The sequence below is a fragment of the Ranitomeya variabilis genome, chromosome 7 (assembly GCF_051348905.1).
Source record: "Ranitomeya variabilis isolate aRanVar5 chromosome 7, aRanVar5.hap1, whole genome shotgun sequence".
Lineage (NCBI taxonomy): Eukaryota > Metazoa > Chordata > Amphibia > Anura > Dendrobatidae > Ranitomeya > Ranitomeya variabilis.
In genome coordinates, this window is record NC_135238.1 from 220,214,625 (window position 1) to 220,229,037 (window position 14,413).

General features: G+C 42.4%; 1 protein-coding gene across 4 annotated transcripts in view; it reads right to left on the minus strand.

Annotated features, from left to right (window-relative positions):
- Nucleotides 1-1,099: 1,099 nt before the first annotated feature.
- RIF1 (replication timing regulatory factor 1) overlaps nt 1,100-14,413 on the minus strand; it is a 34,688-nt gene continuing 21,374 nt past the window's right edge. For all 4 annotated transcript variants that reach the window (XM_077272978.1, XM_077272981.1, XM_077272979.1 and 1 more), the window contains exons 23-36: nt 12,134-12,173; nt 11,626-11,828; nt 11,366-11,465; nt 10,890-11,015; nt 10,060-10,199; nt 9,242-9,331; nt 9,101-9,152; nt 6,201-8,723; nt 5,832-5,969; nt 5,376-5,453; nt 4,532-4,647; nt 3,368-3,521; nt 3,159-3,270; nt 1,100-2,386 (exon numbers count right to left, since the gene is read on the minus strand). In XM_077272978.1, coding sequence (XP_077129093.1) covers nt 2,160-2,386; nt 3,159-3,270; nt 3,368-3,521; nt 4,532-4,647; nt 5,376-5,453; nt 5,832-5,969; nt 6,201-8,723; nt 9,101-9,152; nt 9,242-9,331; nt 10,060-10,199; nt 10,890-11,015; nt 11,366-11,465; nt 11,626-11,828; nt 12,134-12,173 — 4,099 coding nt within the window. In that variant the 3' untranslated portion in view covers nt 1,100-2,159. The remainder of the gene's footprint in view (nt 2,387-3,158; nt 3,271-3,367; nt 3,522-4,531; nt 4,648-5,375; nt 5,454-5,831; nt 5,970-6,200; nt 8,724-9,100; nt 9,153-9,241; nt 9,332-10,059; nt 10,200-10,889; nt 11,016-11,365; nt 11,466-11,625; nt 11,829-12,133; nt 12,174-14,413) is intronic.

The following is a 14,413-nucleotide window of genomic DNA, read 5'->3' on the forward strand; positions in this document are numbered from 1 at the left end:
TAAATCAAAACACGAATGTACTTTGTTATATGAGTGGATACCATTTATTATGCTCAATAAAAATTTACCTGATTAAAAAAAAAAAAGATCTATGGGTCGGACATAGATCTCAGAGAATCTGCCTCCAGAGCTTATTGCAAATGAACATGGGCTCTACCAGTTGAGACATGTAGTTCAGGAGATCAGACTGTCAGCCATTACATTGGTAACATCCCCTTTCATTTACAATAAGCTCTGGAGGCAGATTCTCTGGGAGATCTATGTTTCACCCATAGAGCTTAACAGTTAACTTACATATTAATAAAAAAGTGGATTTCTCTGGAGTAAAACATTGGATTACCGATATCAAAAGCATAATTTTATTCAAGTTCTATAACCTGCATGCAACTGTAGACGTCTTAGAAGGGTTGATCCTACAGATTCCCTTTAAAAGTTAGTATGGGATTAGAAAATAATTGACTTTCTGGGGATTAGAGTGAAAAATGTAGCATCCTTTTTGTGCGTGTATGAGAAAGTGGGAAAGATTCAAGACACTTGAATAAAGCGTCCAGCCTTGTTACAATTTCAGTCTCCTTGATTTCTGGCGAGAGCTGCAGGAGCTTTCTTCATGTGTTACCAATCAAGTAGAATACGTGCTTTCTGATTTTCACATTCATAGGTAGAGGGTACACGAAATGTGGTAAAATGAGTAGTCCCTCTTCCATAATTGACAAGTTAAAACTTTTTTCTTTTTGCAGTCTCTAAAAAAGGTTCAAGCAATAAGACACTGGACTAAGAATATTACTTTGACCACCAGAGCGGGCGCCATGTAGAAGGTTAAAAGGAAAACTGTTTGTTTCAATGTATCAGTGGAAAGCCAAATGATTATATAGTGCGTGCTTGCGATCGTTCATCACCGATTGGGTAGGAGAAATCATTTCATTTTTTTTTTTTTTTTTTTAAATTAATTGGAAAGGTGCAATGTCCTCAGAACATGGAGTAGCTTCCCTTCTCAAAATCTCACGCAGCATAATTTTCCCCAAAACCAGTCAGTGATCATCGCCGACTTGTAAATGTGTCACAATAAATTAATCACTTTCATCAATTAACCAGTCGCATTAAACATGAAAAAAAAAAAAAGTACTTTAATAATTCAATAATTTTACATTTAAATTCTAAAAAGGGAACATAAAGCAGCGAATGACATTAAGAAGCCTGGAGGAACCGACTTAAATTATATGTACAACTGGAAGGATCAGTCTGCAGTCAGCGCTATATACAGAATATACAAAAATGACACGAGGATCTGTTCACGGAGAGGTCTGAAAAAAACTGATATGGTGGAAAGGAAATAAGAAAAGTAACACAAAAGGGGCTGAAATTGTACAATAAAACGTGTAAAGGGAAACTGCATCGACCTGACCGAACTCCTTCCCTACGAGCTCAAGTAGATGTTAATGCTAGATTTTACATATCACCCACCCAACTTGTAAACTTGAAAAAAAAAGTCTTTGCACTTTCAAACCCAAAATGTTAGATTTTTTTAATGCAATCTAGAATATTGGTCAGTTTTTTGTTTTTTTTTTTCTTACAAATTTCATGCATTGGGGGAAAAAAAAATGCAAAAATGCAAAAAGAATAAAACAAAAAAACAAAACAAAAAAAACCAAAACAAAACAAAACAAAAAAACAGTGGACAAGGCAATCTAGGTACTTTCCATCTCCATATGAACAGGAGTTTATAATCTCTCCTATTCCCTGAGACAAAAATACCCCGCAAAAAAAAAAAATAATAATAAAAAAAAAAAAAAAAATGATGAAGCAGCAGTGGATAACTCAATAGCATTACATTTTACCTGTCGAGCAGACATAATATTGGGCTCATTGCAAGAAAAAAAAAAAAAAAAAAGTAGTAGGCTTCAAAGTACTTTGTTTCACAAAATTTACCAAATATATAAATGGCTGATACAATCTATAGACAGACCCTTTGTTAAAAAAGGTACGTGGACACCTGGTACGTAAAGCACTATGTATATAGCAGCAAAAAGTCTAAGGGTGAAGTGAAGGGACTGCACACAAGTTCTTAAAAATAAATCCTATTCAGTTTCATTTCATTAAAAAATATCTCCAGAAATAGGAACAAATACGTCCTGTAACAGGAAAGGCTTCACACCGGAGGCTTAACCAGAACCATCGTGAGGGGGAGACCTCCACCGGCACTGGAGATGTCGGAGAACACAGTTTGAGATCATGCCAAGTTTGTCCTGCATCTCGAATAGCTGGCTTCCTGAATACTTCCCCAACTCTTCTGGAGTAAAAAGTAGTGAAAGAGCATTGATCTGGGCCAAAATGTCTGGAGTGGCTGATGCCTCGAGAACAGGTGCTGTAGCCGAAGCCTCTGGTAAATCTAGGATGGTGAGAAGCACAAATTGTGTAAAAAAAAACAAAAACAAAAAAAAAACAACTAAACAAGAGATGTATACATTTCTCAACAATGCTTAAAGGGACTGAACATTCATGGGATGTGCATGGAAGGATAAACTTAGCCCTTCACTACGGCACTGATCACGGCAGACGTCACCACAGTGAAAAGAAGACAACCCATTCTTTGGTTACCAGACCACTAAAACCGGTGATTAGCTACAGCGGACGCATTCGAGGATGCAACCTCAAGGTTTGCTCGAAAACCAGTCAAAACCAATATGGCCCCTTATATGAAAAGGGTAGGATAGTCAGCAGTGGTCATGACACACTGGAGAGCACGGAGCAGCGAGTCAGTCTGGACTCCGTATATCTGGCACATAATATATCTGGCAATAGCCATTCTGCAGCCTCACCACCACCCGAGCTGCCGCCTCACCACCACCAGAGCTGCCGCACCCCTGACCTTCTGTCTCTTCCCCCATTATCCCGTAGAATGTGTCTGCAAGGACAGGGTCCTCTCCCTTCTGTACCAGTCTGTCACTGTAAATTTGTTTACTGTAAACAATATCTATAACTATGTAACCCCTTCTCATGTACAGCACCATGGAATTAATGGTGCTATATAAATAAATAATAGAGAAGTCTCTTTGATAGGGAATGTAGGTAGATAATGAGCCCCATTGGGGACTGTGCCCATACAAATCTGTAAAGCGCTGTGGAATTAATGGAGCTATGAAAGTAAAATAAATAAATACCTGTCTCAATCTTCTCTTCATCATCAGCAGGTGCCAATTTTTCAGCGACACAGCTAAGAGCTTTCTCTGCTTCATCGAGAGCAGCAAATTCATCATAACCTTTAGACTTGGTCTAAAAAAAAACAAAAAAACAAAACCACAGGTGAGTTTATTCTGGCTCAGGACACCACTATCCAGGATTTCTATTCATGCCCTGTATTAACCCTTACCTGCTGCTCATGGTAGGTTCGCAGGGCCTTTTTGACTGTAGAAATCTTTGGAGACCGGATTGGCAGACTTTTTATTTCACATGGGGTTAGAGTACTAAGGTCACCAATTGTTTTAATGTTTTTAGCACGAATCAGTTGTCCTACACCTCTTGCCCTTCAGGAAAAAAAAAATAGACTTAATGTTTACATGTAACTTCAGCTGTGTCCGGTACATAGTCTGATATAGACGACGTCTCAGCCATCCCAAACCCATTTTCACACTTTGGAGAGGAGATGGACACGGATTCAGAGCTGATGCTGCTGTGATCACAGGACTTAATTAGCTACCGTAAAAAGTTTTTTTTTTTTTGTTTGTTTGTTTTTTTAATTGCAACCTGGCTGTCCAAGAAATTAAAATTTACCTTTCTTTATCAACCAGGATCACATAAAGAGCTGCAGTAATTTAAGACTTTTCCTGCCTACATAATGAAATGGACAGTGCAGTCTGAGGCCAATAACAGTGTAGAGCAGAGATGGGAGAAGTGGGGCCCATGGGCCACATGCAGCTTTTTAATTGCTCCGCTGCGGCACACCGATTGGTGGAAGCCAAAGGGCTGAATACAGTGGCGACCTGCAGCATGCGATTGCCCTCTGCCCGGCATCCACTTTATTCCTTAGGGTGCAGATACTGGTGAATACAATGATAGAGCAGGAAACCTGTGGCTCCTTGTTCCATCATTCAGCCTCTGTGACCCTGCTCAACAAGTGCTAGAAGCTGGAGAGGTTTTGTAAGCAGATTACTGGGGGATTCAATCTCGGAGGTGTTGTCTAGTCGAAATCGACAAGTCTGCAGTCACTGACTGCACGTATGAAACCCTCCGGCGCACGCACTGTGAGGAGTCACTGGGGACCGAAGGGTTTGTATGGCGCTATACATACTCCCACCAGTGGACGTGGTCTTGCTTCCATACATTTGTATGGAGAGAGGTCTCGCCCTCTGAGGAAGTGCCCTGTCTAGTGACATGGCCGACTACTCTATACAAGTGTATGGAGCAAGGCCATGCCCATTAGACGGGCCCTGGTCAGGAGCATGGGGGGAGATTCATAGGTTTGCAGTGACACACTGGAAGCAGATTTATTAATTTGTACCAGACAACCCCTCTAAGTTATCAAACTACAACTTACCACATGTTGGAAGTAATCTGGGGCAATATAACATCTACAGGAGTTGTGCAGTTCATCAGAGCTGGGTAAACGCTCTCTTTGGGAGAAGGCATGGATTCCTTTGTCATTTCTGAAATCTAAAATAAGATCTAGCTAGTCACTAGAATGAATCAACAAGGCAAAAGAGGAAATACACATAGCTATAGAGTATATGTACATTTTTACTGCAAACTGAAAGAAAAAGCAATAGCACATGGAGATGAAACAAGAGCAGGAGAGCTGTGTTGATATGAGGGAATAAAGACATCAGTTCCATGGAAACACACAGCCAGCCTATGTTACTGGGAGAGAGGTTGCAAAGTGTAAATCAGGGATTCTTGAATAGAAACAAAGAAACGAAGATCAGAGTAAAAGTTCATGCAGTTTCATTAACTAAAAGGTAATTTTTTTTGCATAGTCAGCCTTGTAGTGGCAGCAGCACACACCCACGTTTTCCCCGTGCCCCTCATTGAAAAGAGAAGTACATTTTTCCCCAAGTGTCCTTAAACTTTAATGAAATGTTCAATAATGAAATGTTCAAAATAGCATGTAAGATTTTATACAGAGTAACCTGCTTTATAGGGAAGTGTTTACTTGGCTTATACTAATTGAGTTGCTGATTTGCATAGATTTTTCCTGCAGGCTTCACCTAAAGTGTGTGAATTTGCCATATAATGGGCATGAAGTAGACTAGCCGATGTTGGTCGCGTTATTAGAAATCCTTCAGGGTGTAATCCACTACTATGGACTCTTTCCAAAGTTGCTCTTCAATAGAAGAAAGTATTCAGTAGAAAGTTAAGTAAAAGCGGAGATATTCACTACTCACCAAACTCTTCTTTGAGCTTTTAAATCCAAGCACCCTCGCCCCAGGAGACACAAAGCCCTTGGTGGGAGTGGTGATAATCTGTACGGGAAAAATAGTTGGTTACCAAATGGTGGCGGCCAGTGTCTTTTGAAACAGCAATAGAAATAAAAAGTAACGGAGGCTCGTTTTTATGTGCCATGGGGGATAGGCAGAACAAATCTGTGTGGGGCCATGTACATTCCTTAGTCACAGATCATAGCCCCTTTCTTTATAGAAAGATCATCAGGGTATTGCTGCAGGCCGTTTACCTACTTTAGGGAAGGAAAATTGCTGACCTGTGTATGAGCACATGCTTAAAATCATGACCCGTGTACACATCAATGTGCAAAAATGACAGCAAAATATTGCAATATGACGCCAGATGATCACACTTTGAGGGAGCAGTGGGCCCAAGCAAAGTACTGACACCGCTCTTACCTTTGGTTGATTACCAGTTGAAAGTTTTAGGCTTCTTGACGCTGGAGAGGAAGTATTCCTTACAACAGGGCTTCGTCGGTCAATATCATCTGCCATCTCTTCCTGATAAATTGGATCGGCAAAAGATACTCTCCGTATCTGCAAGAAAATAGGTATGGAAGTTTTGGAACGTTACGCCAATCTTCATTCTCTGAATTTCGCCATTATGAAACCCACCGCTGATTTCAAGACTTAAGGAATGTCCAAACCCAACCAAAGCTCAGAATAAGGCTTAAGTAAGATGGGCTCCCTTGATTTTAGATCCAACAGGACACGACAAAACCAAAGGACGCCAGAAATATCAGTCTGAAAACAAGCAATGCAAGTTACCTTGTTGATAGGAGACGGTGATTCAATCTCCTGCTGCCTCTTCAGCCCTTTCTTTAAAATACTTGTAGAAGGAGATGCAGATGGGGACCAACAGAAACTTCCACTTGGGCTATCATTAGCCAGGACCATAGAGGTCAATCCTTTGGCCTTTGGTGGAGAATCAATGTTGGCACGTCCTTCAACCAAATCTTCGAATACCATGTTCTCAGTCGTTTTTGGGGCCACAGCTTCAAGTTTCTCATCATCAGGCATCACATCTAGCTGGATCGCACCAGCATCAGAGACCTCAGAGATGGTTTCCTCGGGCTCTTCCATCTCTTCATGAAAATCAGTATTTTCAGTAATGGCACCAGTCTCATCTACAGGAATGGTTTGGTCTTCAACATCATCTTCAATGCCACTTAAGATTGTTTCAACATTATTTATTTCCTTATCCTGCTCATCTACTAGTATAGCCTGACCATTTTCAAGGTCCTCTTCGGGCTTTTCATCAGCCATGCCACTTGTAGGCTCGTCATTTACCTCTATATCAAAGGTTTTGTAGCCAGTGGTATCTTGAGTAATCTCTGCAACTTCTATTTTCTTATCATCTTTGTTTTCCACACTTGCCTTTACCAAAACCACAGACTCGGCCTTGGCTTCCTTTGGACTTTCTGCCACCACGGTTTCATTAACACTGATTTCAGATGGAATCTCGGTGCCATCAACCTTCTTTGTTGGGACAAAAACTTGCGTTACTTCATTAGTCTCGGCAGTGCTGTCATTTAAAGGAACGCTGATCTGCTCTTGTTCTGATTCTGTATCAGATCTGACCTCGGCAGCAGACTTGAAGAAGATTTGCTCATTTGCTAATGGTGTGCTGATAGCGCACGGCCCGCAGAAGGTATCATTAAATTGTATGGACGTCAACATGTGCCTCTTCTCGTTTGTTTCTTCAGGTTCCCCGGATTTTAAGTCTTTAGTTGAGGACTCAAAACAACAGTCACAATTCTTGGACTTTCTAACCCTCTTACTTCTTTTGTGTGAACAATTAATCATTTGTAGGCCACTCTGCGAGCTTTGAAAAACGTCAGAGACTACGGATGAGAAGTCTCCTGTCATTGGCTCGGTGATTAAGCTTTCCATATCACCATCACTAACCTCCGTAGCATTTTTTGAAATTTCGTAGGTTTTGCAGCAGTCCGTTGAACATAACTCAGAGTTCAGTTGAGTGTGCCCGTCTGGCTCCAACTTTGAATAGGACGCATAATAATCGGAGACTAATGTGTGTGTTTTATCGTCTACGTTTCCGACACTGGAGGACTCATGGTGTTTCAAAGTTATTTCTCTCTCACTTTGAGAGAATTCATCCTTATTGGATCTTTCGATGCTTCGTGGTCTGCCCCTTCGCCTTCTCTTAACAGAGCCTTCCTGCGTTTCCGAGAGATCGGACTCGGAATTCTCCACAGAAGGTACGAGTTGCAAAGATCGTCTCGTTTTATAACGGGGTCCAACGTTCATTTTTTCCTGACTTTCCTTGCTAGAATTAGAATCTGGAAGTTCCTCATCTTTATGAAAATTGCTAGTTATTTTGCCACTACCATCAGAATAATCCTCAGGAGTCCTAGAAATGTTCCAGTCGTCCTCAACCTCGCTTTTCACAAGGTCACTCTCTTTCCTCTTGGCTGTTTCTTGTGCGGTCGGCGTCTTTTTGGCCATTTCTGGCTCTTTTGTTTGGGATCGATTATCCGATTCATTCTCATTCTTCACAGCATCTAATATTTCCGACTGCCTCCGGGAAGAACGTCTTAAGGTTATCTGATTTGTAAGTGTTTTCTGAGGGTGCCCTTTATTTTGGCCTTCGTCTTCGGCACCTGGCGGAGTGTTTTCCTTGGTGTCTACTTTGCTATCTGTTAAGGTTTTTCCTTCATTAAGCTCCTCGGCTTTTTCATCCATCTGTGAAGGTTGAGAATCTGGCACAATGTCACTTTCTTCCAGCTTACTGTTGACATTCACAGCCGCCTTGCTAGACTTCTGGTTATCGTCTTCTGATGAAGAAATTTGACTTTCAGAAAGTTCAGCAGCACGTGACGCTCTCGTTTCTCTCTTAGAGGCGGATTTAGTAGCATCCTTATGGTTGTGTTTTTTTGCTGGAGTTTGTGAAGTTTTTTCATTCTCCTCTAACTCTTCACAGTTCTCATTTTTGGTGAAATCTGCTGCTTCTTGGCTATCTGGAACTAAAGTAACTTCTTTTGACTTTACAAACTTTTTATTCGCCAAGGGGCTAAGACAACGATTTCCTGGACTATCAAATTTTTCTAGCGTGATGAAGGATTGTCTTCTGCTCGGTGCTGGGGGAGGAGTGCCTGAAACCATATCGGAAGAGGCAGAACCATTGCTTATATTTGATGGATTCTGAGCCTCATTTGTAGAATCATTAATGGTTTTGTCGTCCTCTAACATCTCAACATCTACTACTTCAATTGCAGTTTTCTCTTCCTCAGTTGCAGCCTCAGATCTCTTCATTTCCTCAGCTTTTTCCTCCTGCGCAGAGTAAAAGATCACAAATAACTGCACAATACAGGCTGTTTTCGAATATTATTACTATCGCATAACTTTTTTTTTTTTTTTTACACGAATAATGACTATTACAAAGTAAGTGAGAACAACTATACATTTTGCTTATAACTAAGTTAGGTGATAACTCATGGATCCCTGGGAATAAGCTTCTTAGGATCCCCACCAATCCGGGGCTCTGAAATGCCCTATTAGAATACATTGGTGGCCGCTCTATCAAGTCTTTAAGGAACTGCTGGAAAAAGCAGAGGCGGAATTCTTACTCATGTGCAGCCACGGCTTTATTCCAATGGGGCATTTAAGAGTCCCGTTCTCAAGATGCTTGGAGATGTGGGAAAACCTACCTTTACTTCAGAAACTGCTTCTTTCGGGTATACCAAAACGTCTGGTTTCTCTCTAATGTGAAAAGAAATCCAAGATCAGTTTGACAAATGTATAAAGTTATCCAAGTAAAAGAACGTAAAATAAAAAGTATGAAGACTTACAGCGAGGATTCTTGGCTCTGTGTATACTGCGTGAACAAGGTTGTGTCTTGAGATGCATCCAGATTGTTGTACATGGTGGGTATGTCAACCCTACAAAAAAAAGGGAGTTGATATAAAGCTCAAAGTAAAACTCTGAAAACTTTGTGAACTGTACTTCCAAACTTTAAATCTGCATGTGATACTGCTTTATGCAAACTTTGCAGCATGTTTCAAAGAATTCTGCTTCTTTCTCCATTTATGAGCCACTTCTTCCCTTACCCCTCCCCCCGAACTCAATCAAAAGAGCTCATCTGCATCTTGCTCAGACAAGATGGACTACCAGAACAGTGAAGCATCAGGTTACACGTTCTGCTATACTCTATGGAGAGGGGAAGAACTAGGTGAGGAAACCGGTAGTGTGAGACACAAAGATCGTGCTGAGCTTTTTAAAAAAAAGTCTTCTCATCCTAGAGCTGGATTCACATCTACACAGCTCAGTACTGCTGTATTACATCATCCATGCTGCTGCTTTGGTGTGTGTGCCTTGTAAGAAATCAAAACATGAATCCCTCATGTATGTGTATGGAACACCATACAGATAGTCTCCCACTAGCTCAGTGATTTTCAAATTTTAACATGGCGTGGAGAGGGGAAAACTGGCAAAAAGGCAGGACGTAATGGACAGATCTCTAGTCATAGGATAGTGTTCGGAAAAGTTACTTACAACTATAGTTACCCTTTAAAAAGGCTGCTCAAAAAATGTAATGAACTGATGTCTTTGACCCCGTTGGGGTCTTAATGTATCAGGATACCAACATCAGATGGTCCAAGCCACAAACCTTTTTGTACGGAGAACTTCTTTCTGATGTTCAGTTAATACCCGCTCTTTAGCTTCAGGAGGGATGAAAACGAAGTCAACTGATTTTTCCTCTTCTAAAAGCTTCTTTTTTGTGTTGGGAGAGGAGAAATCCAACTTCAACTGGAAAGAAGCAAATTTGTTATATACAATACCATATGTGTGGGATAAGGGTGAGCACAGAGCCTGCCAAATGATCTATCAATAATAATAATAAAAAAAATTTAAAAACATCCAACACCAGACCCAAACATGTTTCTATGTGTTGCCAGAAAGTAACTTTAAACCACAGGTTTCCGTCAAAGCTCAGAAAGTTCCATAAAACGACAGAAAAATAAAAAAAAAAAATAAAAAAAAAATGGGCTACTTAAGAGTCATAAGGTTTAACCCACGTTCTGGTTTATTTCACAGAAGTTTTACAACCCATGGTCTGTGTCCCCCAATGAGGCAAAGGAGAAATTTACTCTTTATTTTGCAGGTTTACACAGAACTTGGGTCATCCAAAGCCACCGCCAGTTACAAGCTAAGGTAGAGTTAAAGTCATTGTGGCATCAATCAAAAGAAAAATCCACTGCAATAATATAATGCACATGCAAAATAGTCTTTATTGGTCACGAAACTTCATCTACTCAGTTGTAAGCAGGGCACGTAACGTCCACATTGATTTGATTTAAGAACGAATGACATCGTCATACATATATTCACACAGTTTCTACTCTGCACCGGTGTCTGTGTGACTATGTAAGCCTACCTTTTCTATAAATACAAGAAAATATGCAAATACCAACACAGGAATAATTAAACGCCTCTTACCTTAGCTTGTGGTGTTTTAGTTGGCGTTCCTTTAAGTTCTTCAGCTTTGGCCAGTAGGGAATCTCTTTTTCCTGCAGACTTCACTTCTATTCCACTGATTTTAGTCTCCAGCTCAGAACTGTCCACCTACATCACAAATGGAAAAACTGAAAATTTGCACAAATGGGGGAAATGTCAGGTAAACGCTGAATAATAAGAAAAAAAGTGATACCGCCCCAGCTCATTTCGAAAGTCTCAAGGACATGGGTAAGTGGCAGTAAACCAGATTCATAGAAGAGGGTTAATATGACACCACTGAAATTCAGTGAAGCCCCATAAGGCGGGCACACATGAGGGGCTATGGTACTTTACTATGGAGCGGTAAGGATCGAAGTTAAGCAAGCTCTGCTTACATAGCCAAGCCCTTACAGCAACCGGACATATGGATAGGTGTTCTCTAAAGCCGGGTCCCTGCATTTAAGTGAAAATCCACTTACATTATCAGAATATACACCAGTTGATTCCTCCAATGGATTCGAGCAGGTAAAGCCAGGCAATAGAATTGGCGTTTTCAGCTTAACTTGGCTTAAAATCGGTCTATTCAAGGAGAACACAAAACTAATCAGACCATACATTCAAGTCTAAAAGTTGAGAGTTCTATGGTACATTTCACTTCAAAGCCATAATTTTCATTTATATAGTAAAATGTAATATAAACAGTTACATTTGCTATAAAACAAAATTTAAAATGTCATACTTTAAGTCCTCGGGATACACCAACACAGCAGCCTTGGCAAACGAGCCATTCCAGAACTGCGTCACTTGATTCCTGAAAGTTTTGGTCTTGTGTAGAAATGTGGCACAGAGTAGAGGTGAAAGCACTTCAAGCAGTTCATTATCATAGGAGCCAGTATACCGGGAGCCAAGACAGGAAAGGACTTCGCTAAGGAGTTTATCCAGCTACAGGGATAGAAAAGGTGAATTAAGGTGGCGGGGCGACGCAAAGCATTTTTTTCATGTCATCTGGCAAAAAAGAAAAAAAAGCTTTGAGTAAGATTTGTGGCGAGGCACACAGCGGCTTGCACCACTACATGCCTCAATTAATTAAGAGACGTGCATCAGAGGAGTGTCCCCTCCAACACCCAACCCCTCATCAAGGCCATTGAGAAAATAGTCAACCTTAATGACTTGCCTCTAGGGTCTTTTTACGAATCAACAGGGCTTAATATTATTATTATAAGACTCGGACATTAAAAACCTCTCACCTTATTGCTGAGGCTGCTGTAAACTTTGGACGATTCGGACCTGTAGAACAATACAAGTTGTTACTTCCACAGCAGAAATGAGAAAAACGCTGAAAGGGTCTAAGAAATGTGGATTTGCAGAAAATAGGACCGTGTCTTTATTAACCCCACGGCGACATCCGCCGTACATGTACAGCAGATGTGCCAACTGCCTGCATGAAGATAGTAGATAAGACTAACTGCTGCGCTCCTTACTCGCTTTGACATCTGAAATTTATAGAGGACGCTGTGTGACAGCTGCATTTTATGAGGCTAGAAACTGAGCAAGCATCCATTCTGTCACCCATCACCCTGTCCCATACTAACCCTGGACAAATGTGTTTCTGGAAAGAAGTAGCTGTGGATTTTTTTCTAATCCTGATCTAATTTTTCATTCAAGACAGGAAAAATAGGGATTTTTGTGTGTACTCACCGTAAAATCCTTTTCTCCGAGCCACTCATTGGGGGACACAGGACCATGGGTTATGCTGCTGTCACTAGGAGGCTGACACTAAGCTGAGACAAAAAAAGGTTAGCTCCTCCCCTGCAGTATACACCCTCGTACTGGCTTCTAGACACCCAGTTCAGTGCAAAAGCAGTAGGATAGAAACAATATAACCAGTAACATTAGAATATAACATGTCAAACAAACAGTCAAGATCAAAAAACAAGATCACGAGCCGAAAAAGGCTACCAGGGTGGGTGCTGTGTCCCCCAATGAGTGGCTCGGAGAAAAGGATTTTACGGTGAGTACACACAAAAATCCCTATTTCTCCTTCGCCTCATTGGGGGACACAGGACCATGGGACGTCCCAAAGCAGTCCCTGGGAGGGAAACAATACAACCAAATACCTCCATGTACCAACTGACTACAGGTGCGCAACGGCCGCTTGCAGGATACGCCTGCCAAGGGCCGCGTCCGCAGAGGAGTGGATGTGGACATTGTAATGCTTTGTGAAGGTATGCAGGCTAGACCACGTTGCGGCCTTGCAAACCTGCTCCGCTGTTGCCTGGTGCCGGATGGCCCAGGAAGCACCCATCGACCGAGTGGAATGAGCTCTAATCCCCGCCGGGATAGGACTGCCTCTGACTCGATAGGATTCCTGGATAGCAGATCGAATCCATCTGGCTATCGTGGATTTAGACGCAGCCAAACCCTTTCTGTGACCCTCCGGGAGCACGAAAAGGGCGTCCGATTTTCTGAAGTGAGCCGTTCTGGAGATGTACCTCCTGAGGGCCCTAACCACGTCCAGAGTATGGAGAGCCTTCTCGACTCTATGTTTGGGCTGTGGGCAAAAGGAGGGAAGAATGATGTCCTCATTGAGGTGAAAAGAAGAGACCACCTTTGGAAGAAACGCCGGAGAAGGACGAAGGACTACCTTGTCCTGAAGAAAGGCAAGGAAAGGAGCCCAGCAGGATAAAGCGGCGAGCTCTGAAACCCTTCTGATGGACGTCACCGCTACCAGGAGGGCAACCTTCCAAGAGAGGACCGAGAGCGGAACGTCTTGCAGGGGTTCGAACGGAGGTTCCTGAAGGACCCCTAGGACCAAGTTGAGATCCCAGGTCTCCAGCGGCATCCTGTAGGGAGGAACCACATGGGAGACTCCCTGGATGAAAGTCTTGACCTGAAGGTTGGTGGCGATCCTACGCTGGAAAAGCACAGATAACGCTGAGATCTGACCTTTGAGGGAACTCAGGGCCAAACCGGAGTCCAGACCAGCCTGAAGGAAATTCAAGATGCAAGGGATAGAGAAAACGAGAGGAGGGAGACCCCGGAGCCTACACCATGAGAAGAAGGATTTCCAGACGCGGTGGTAGATGGAGGCGGAAGACGCCTTGCGAGCACTTAACATGGTGGGGATGACCTGCTGAGAGAAACCGGCACGAGTTAGAACCCAGGTTTCAACAGCCACGCCGTTAAACGTAGGGCCCCTGAGCTCTGATGGTAAATCGGTCCTTGGCGAAGGAGGTCTGGGCGGTCTGGCAACCGCAAGGGAACGTCGGCTACGAGCTGAACGAGCTCCGCGTACCAAGCGCGACGAGGCCAATCTGGGGCGACCAGAATGACTGGAACTCCCTCCATCTTGATCTTTCGGATCACCTTCGGCAGTAAGGGAAGGGGAGGGAACACGTATGGGAGCTGAAAATGATGCCACGGAGAAATCAGCGCGTCCACTCCTATGGCCTGGGGCTCCCGAGATCGAGCAATGAAGTTGTGGACCTTGGCGTTCAATCTGGACGCCATCAGATCCACGTCCGGGG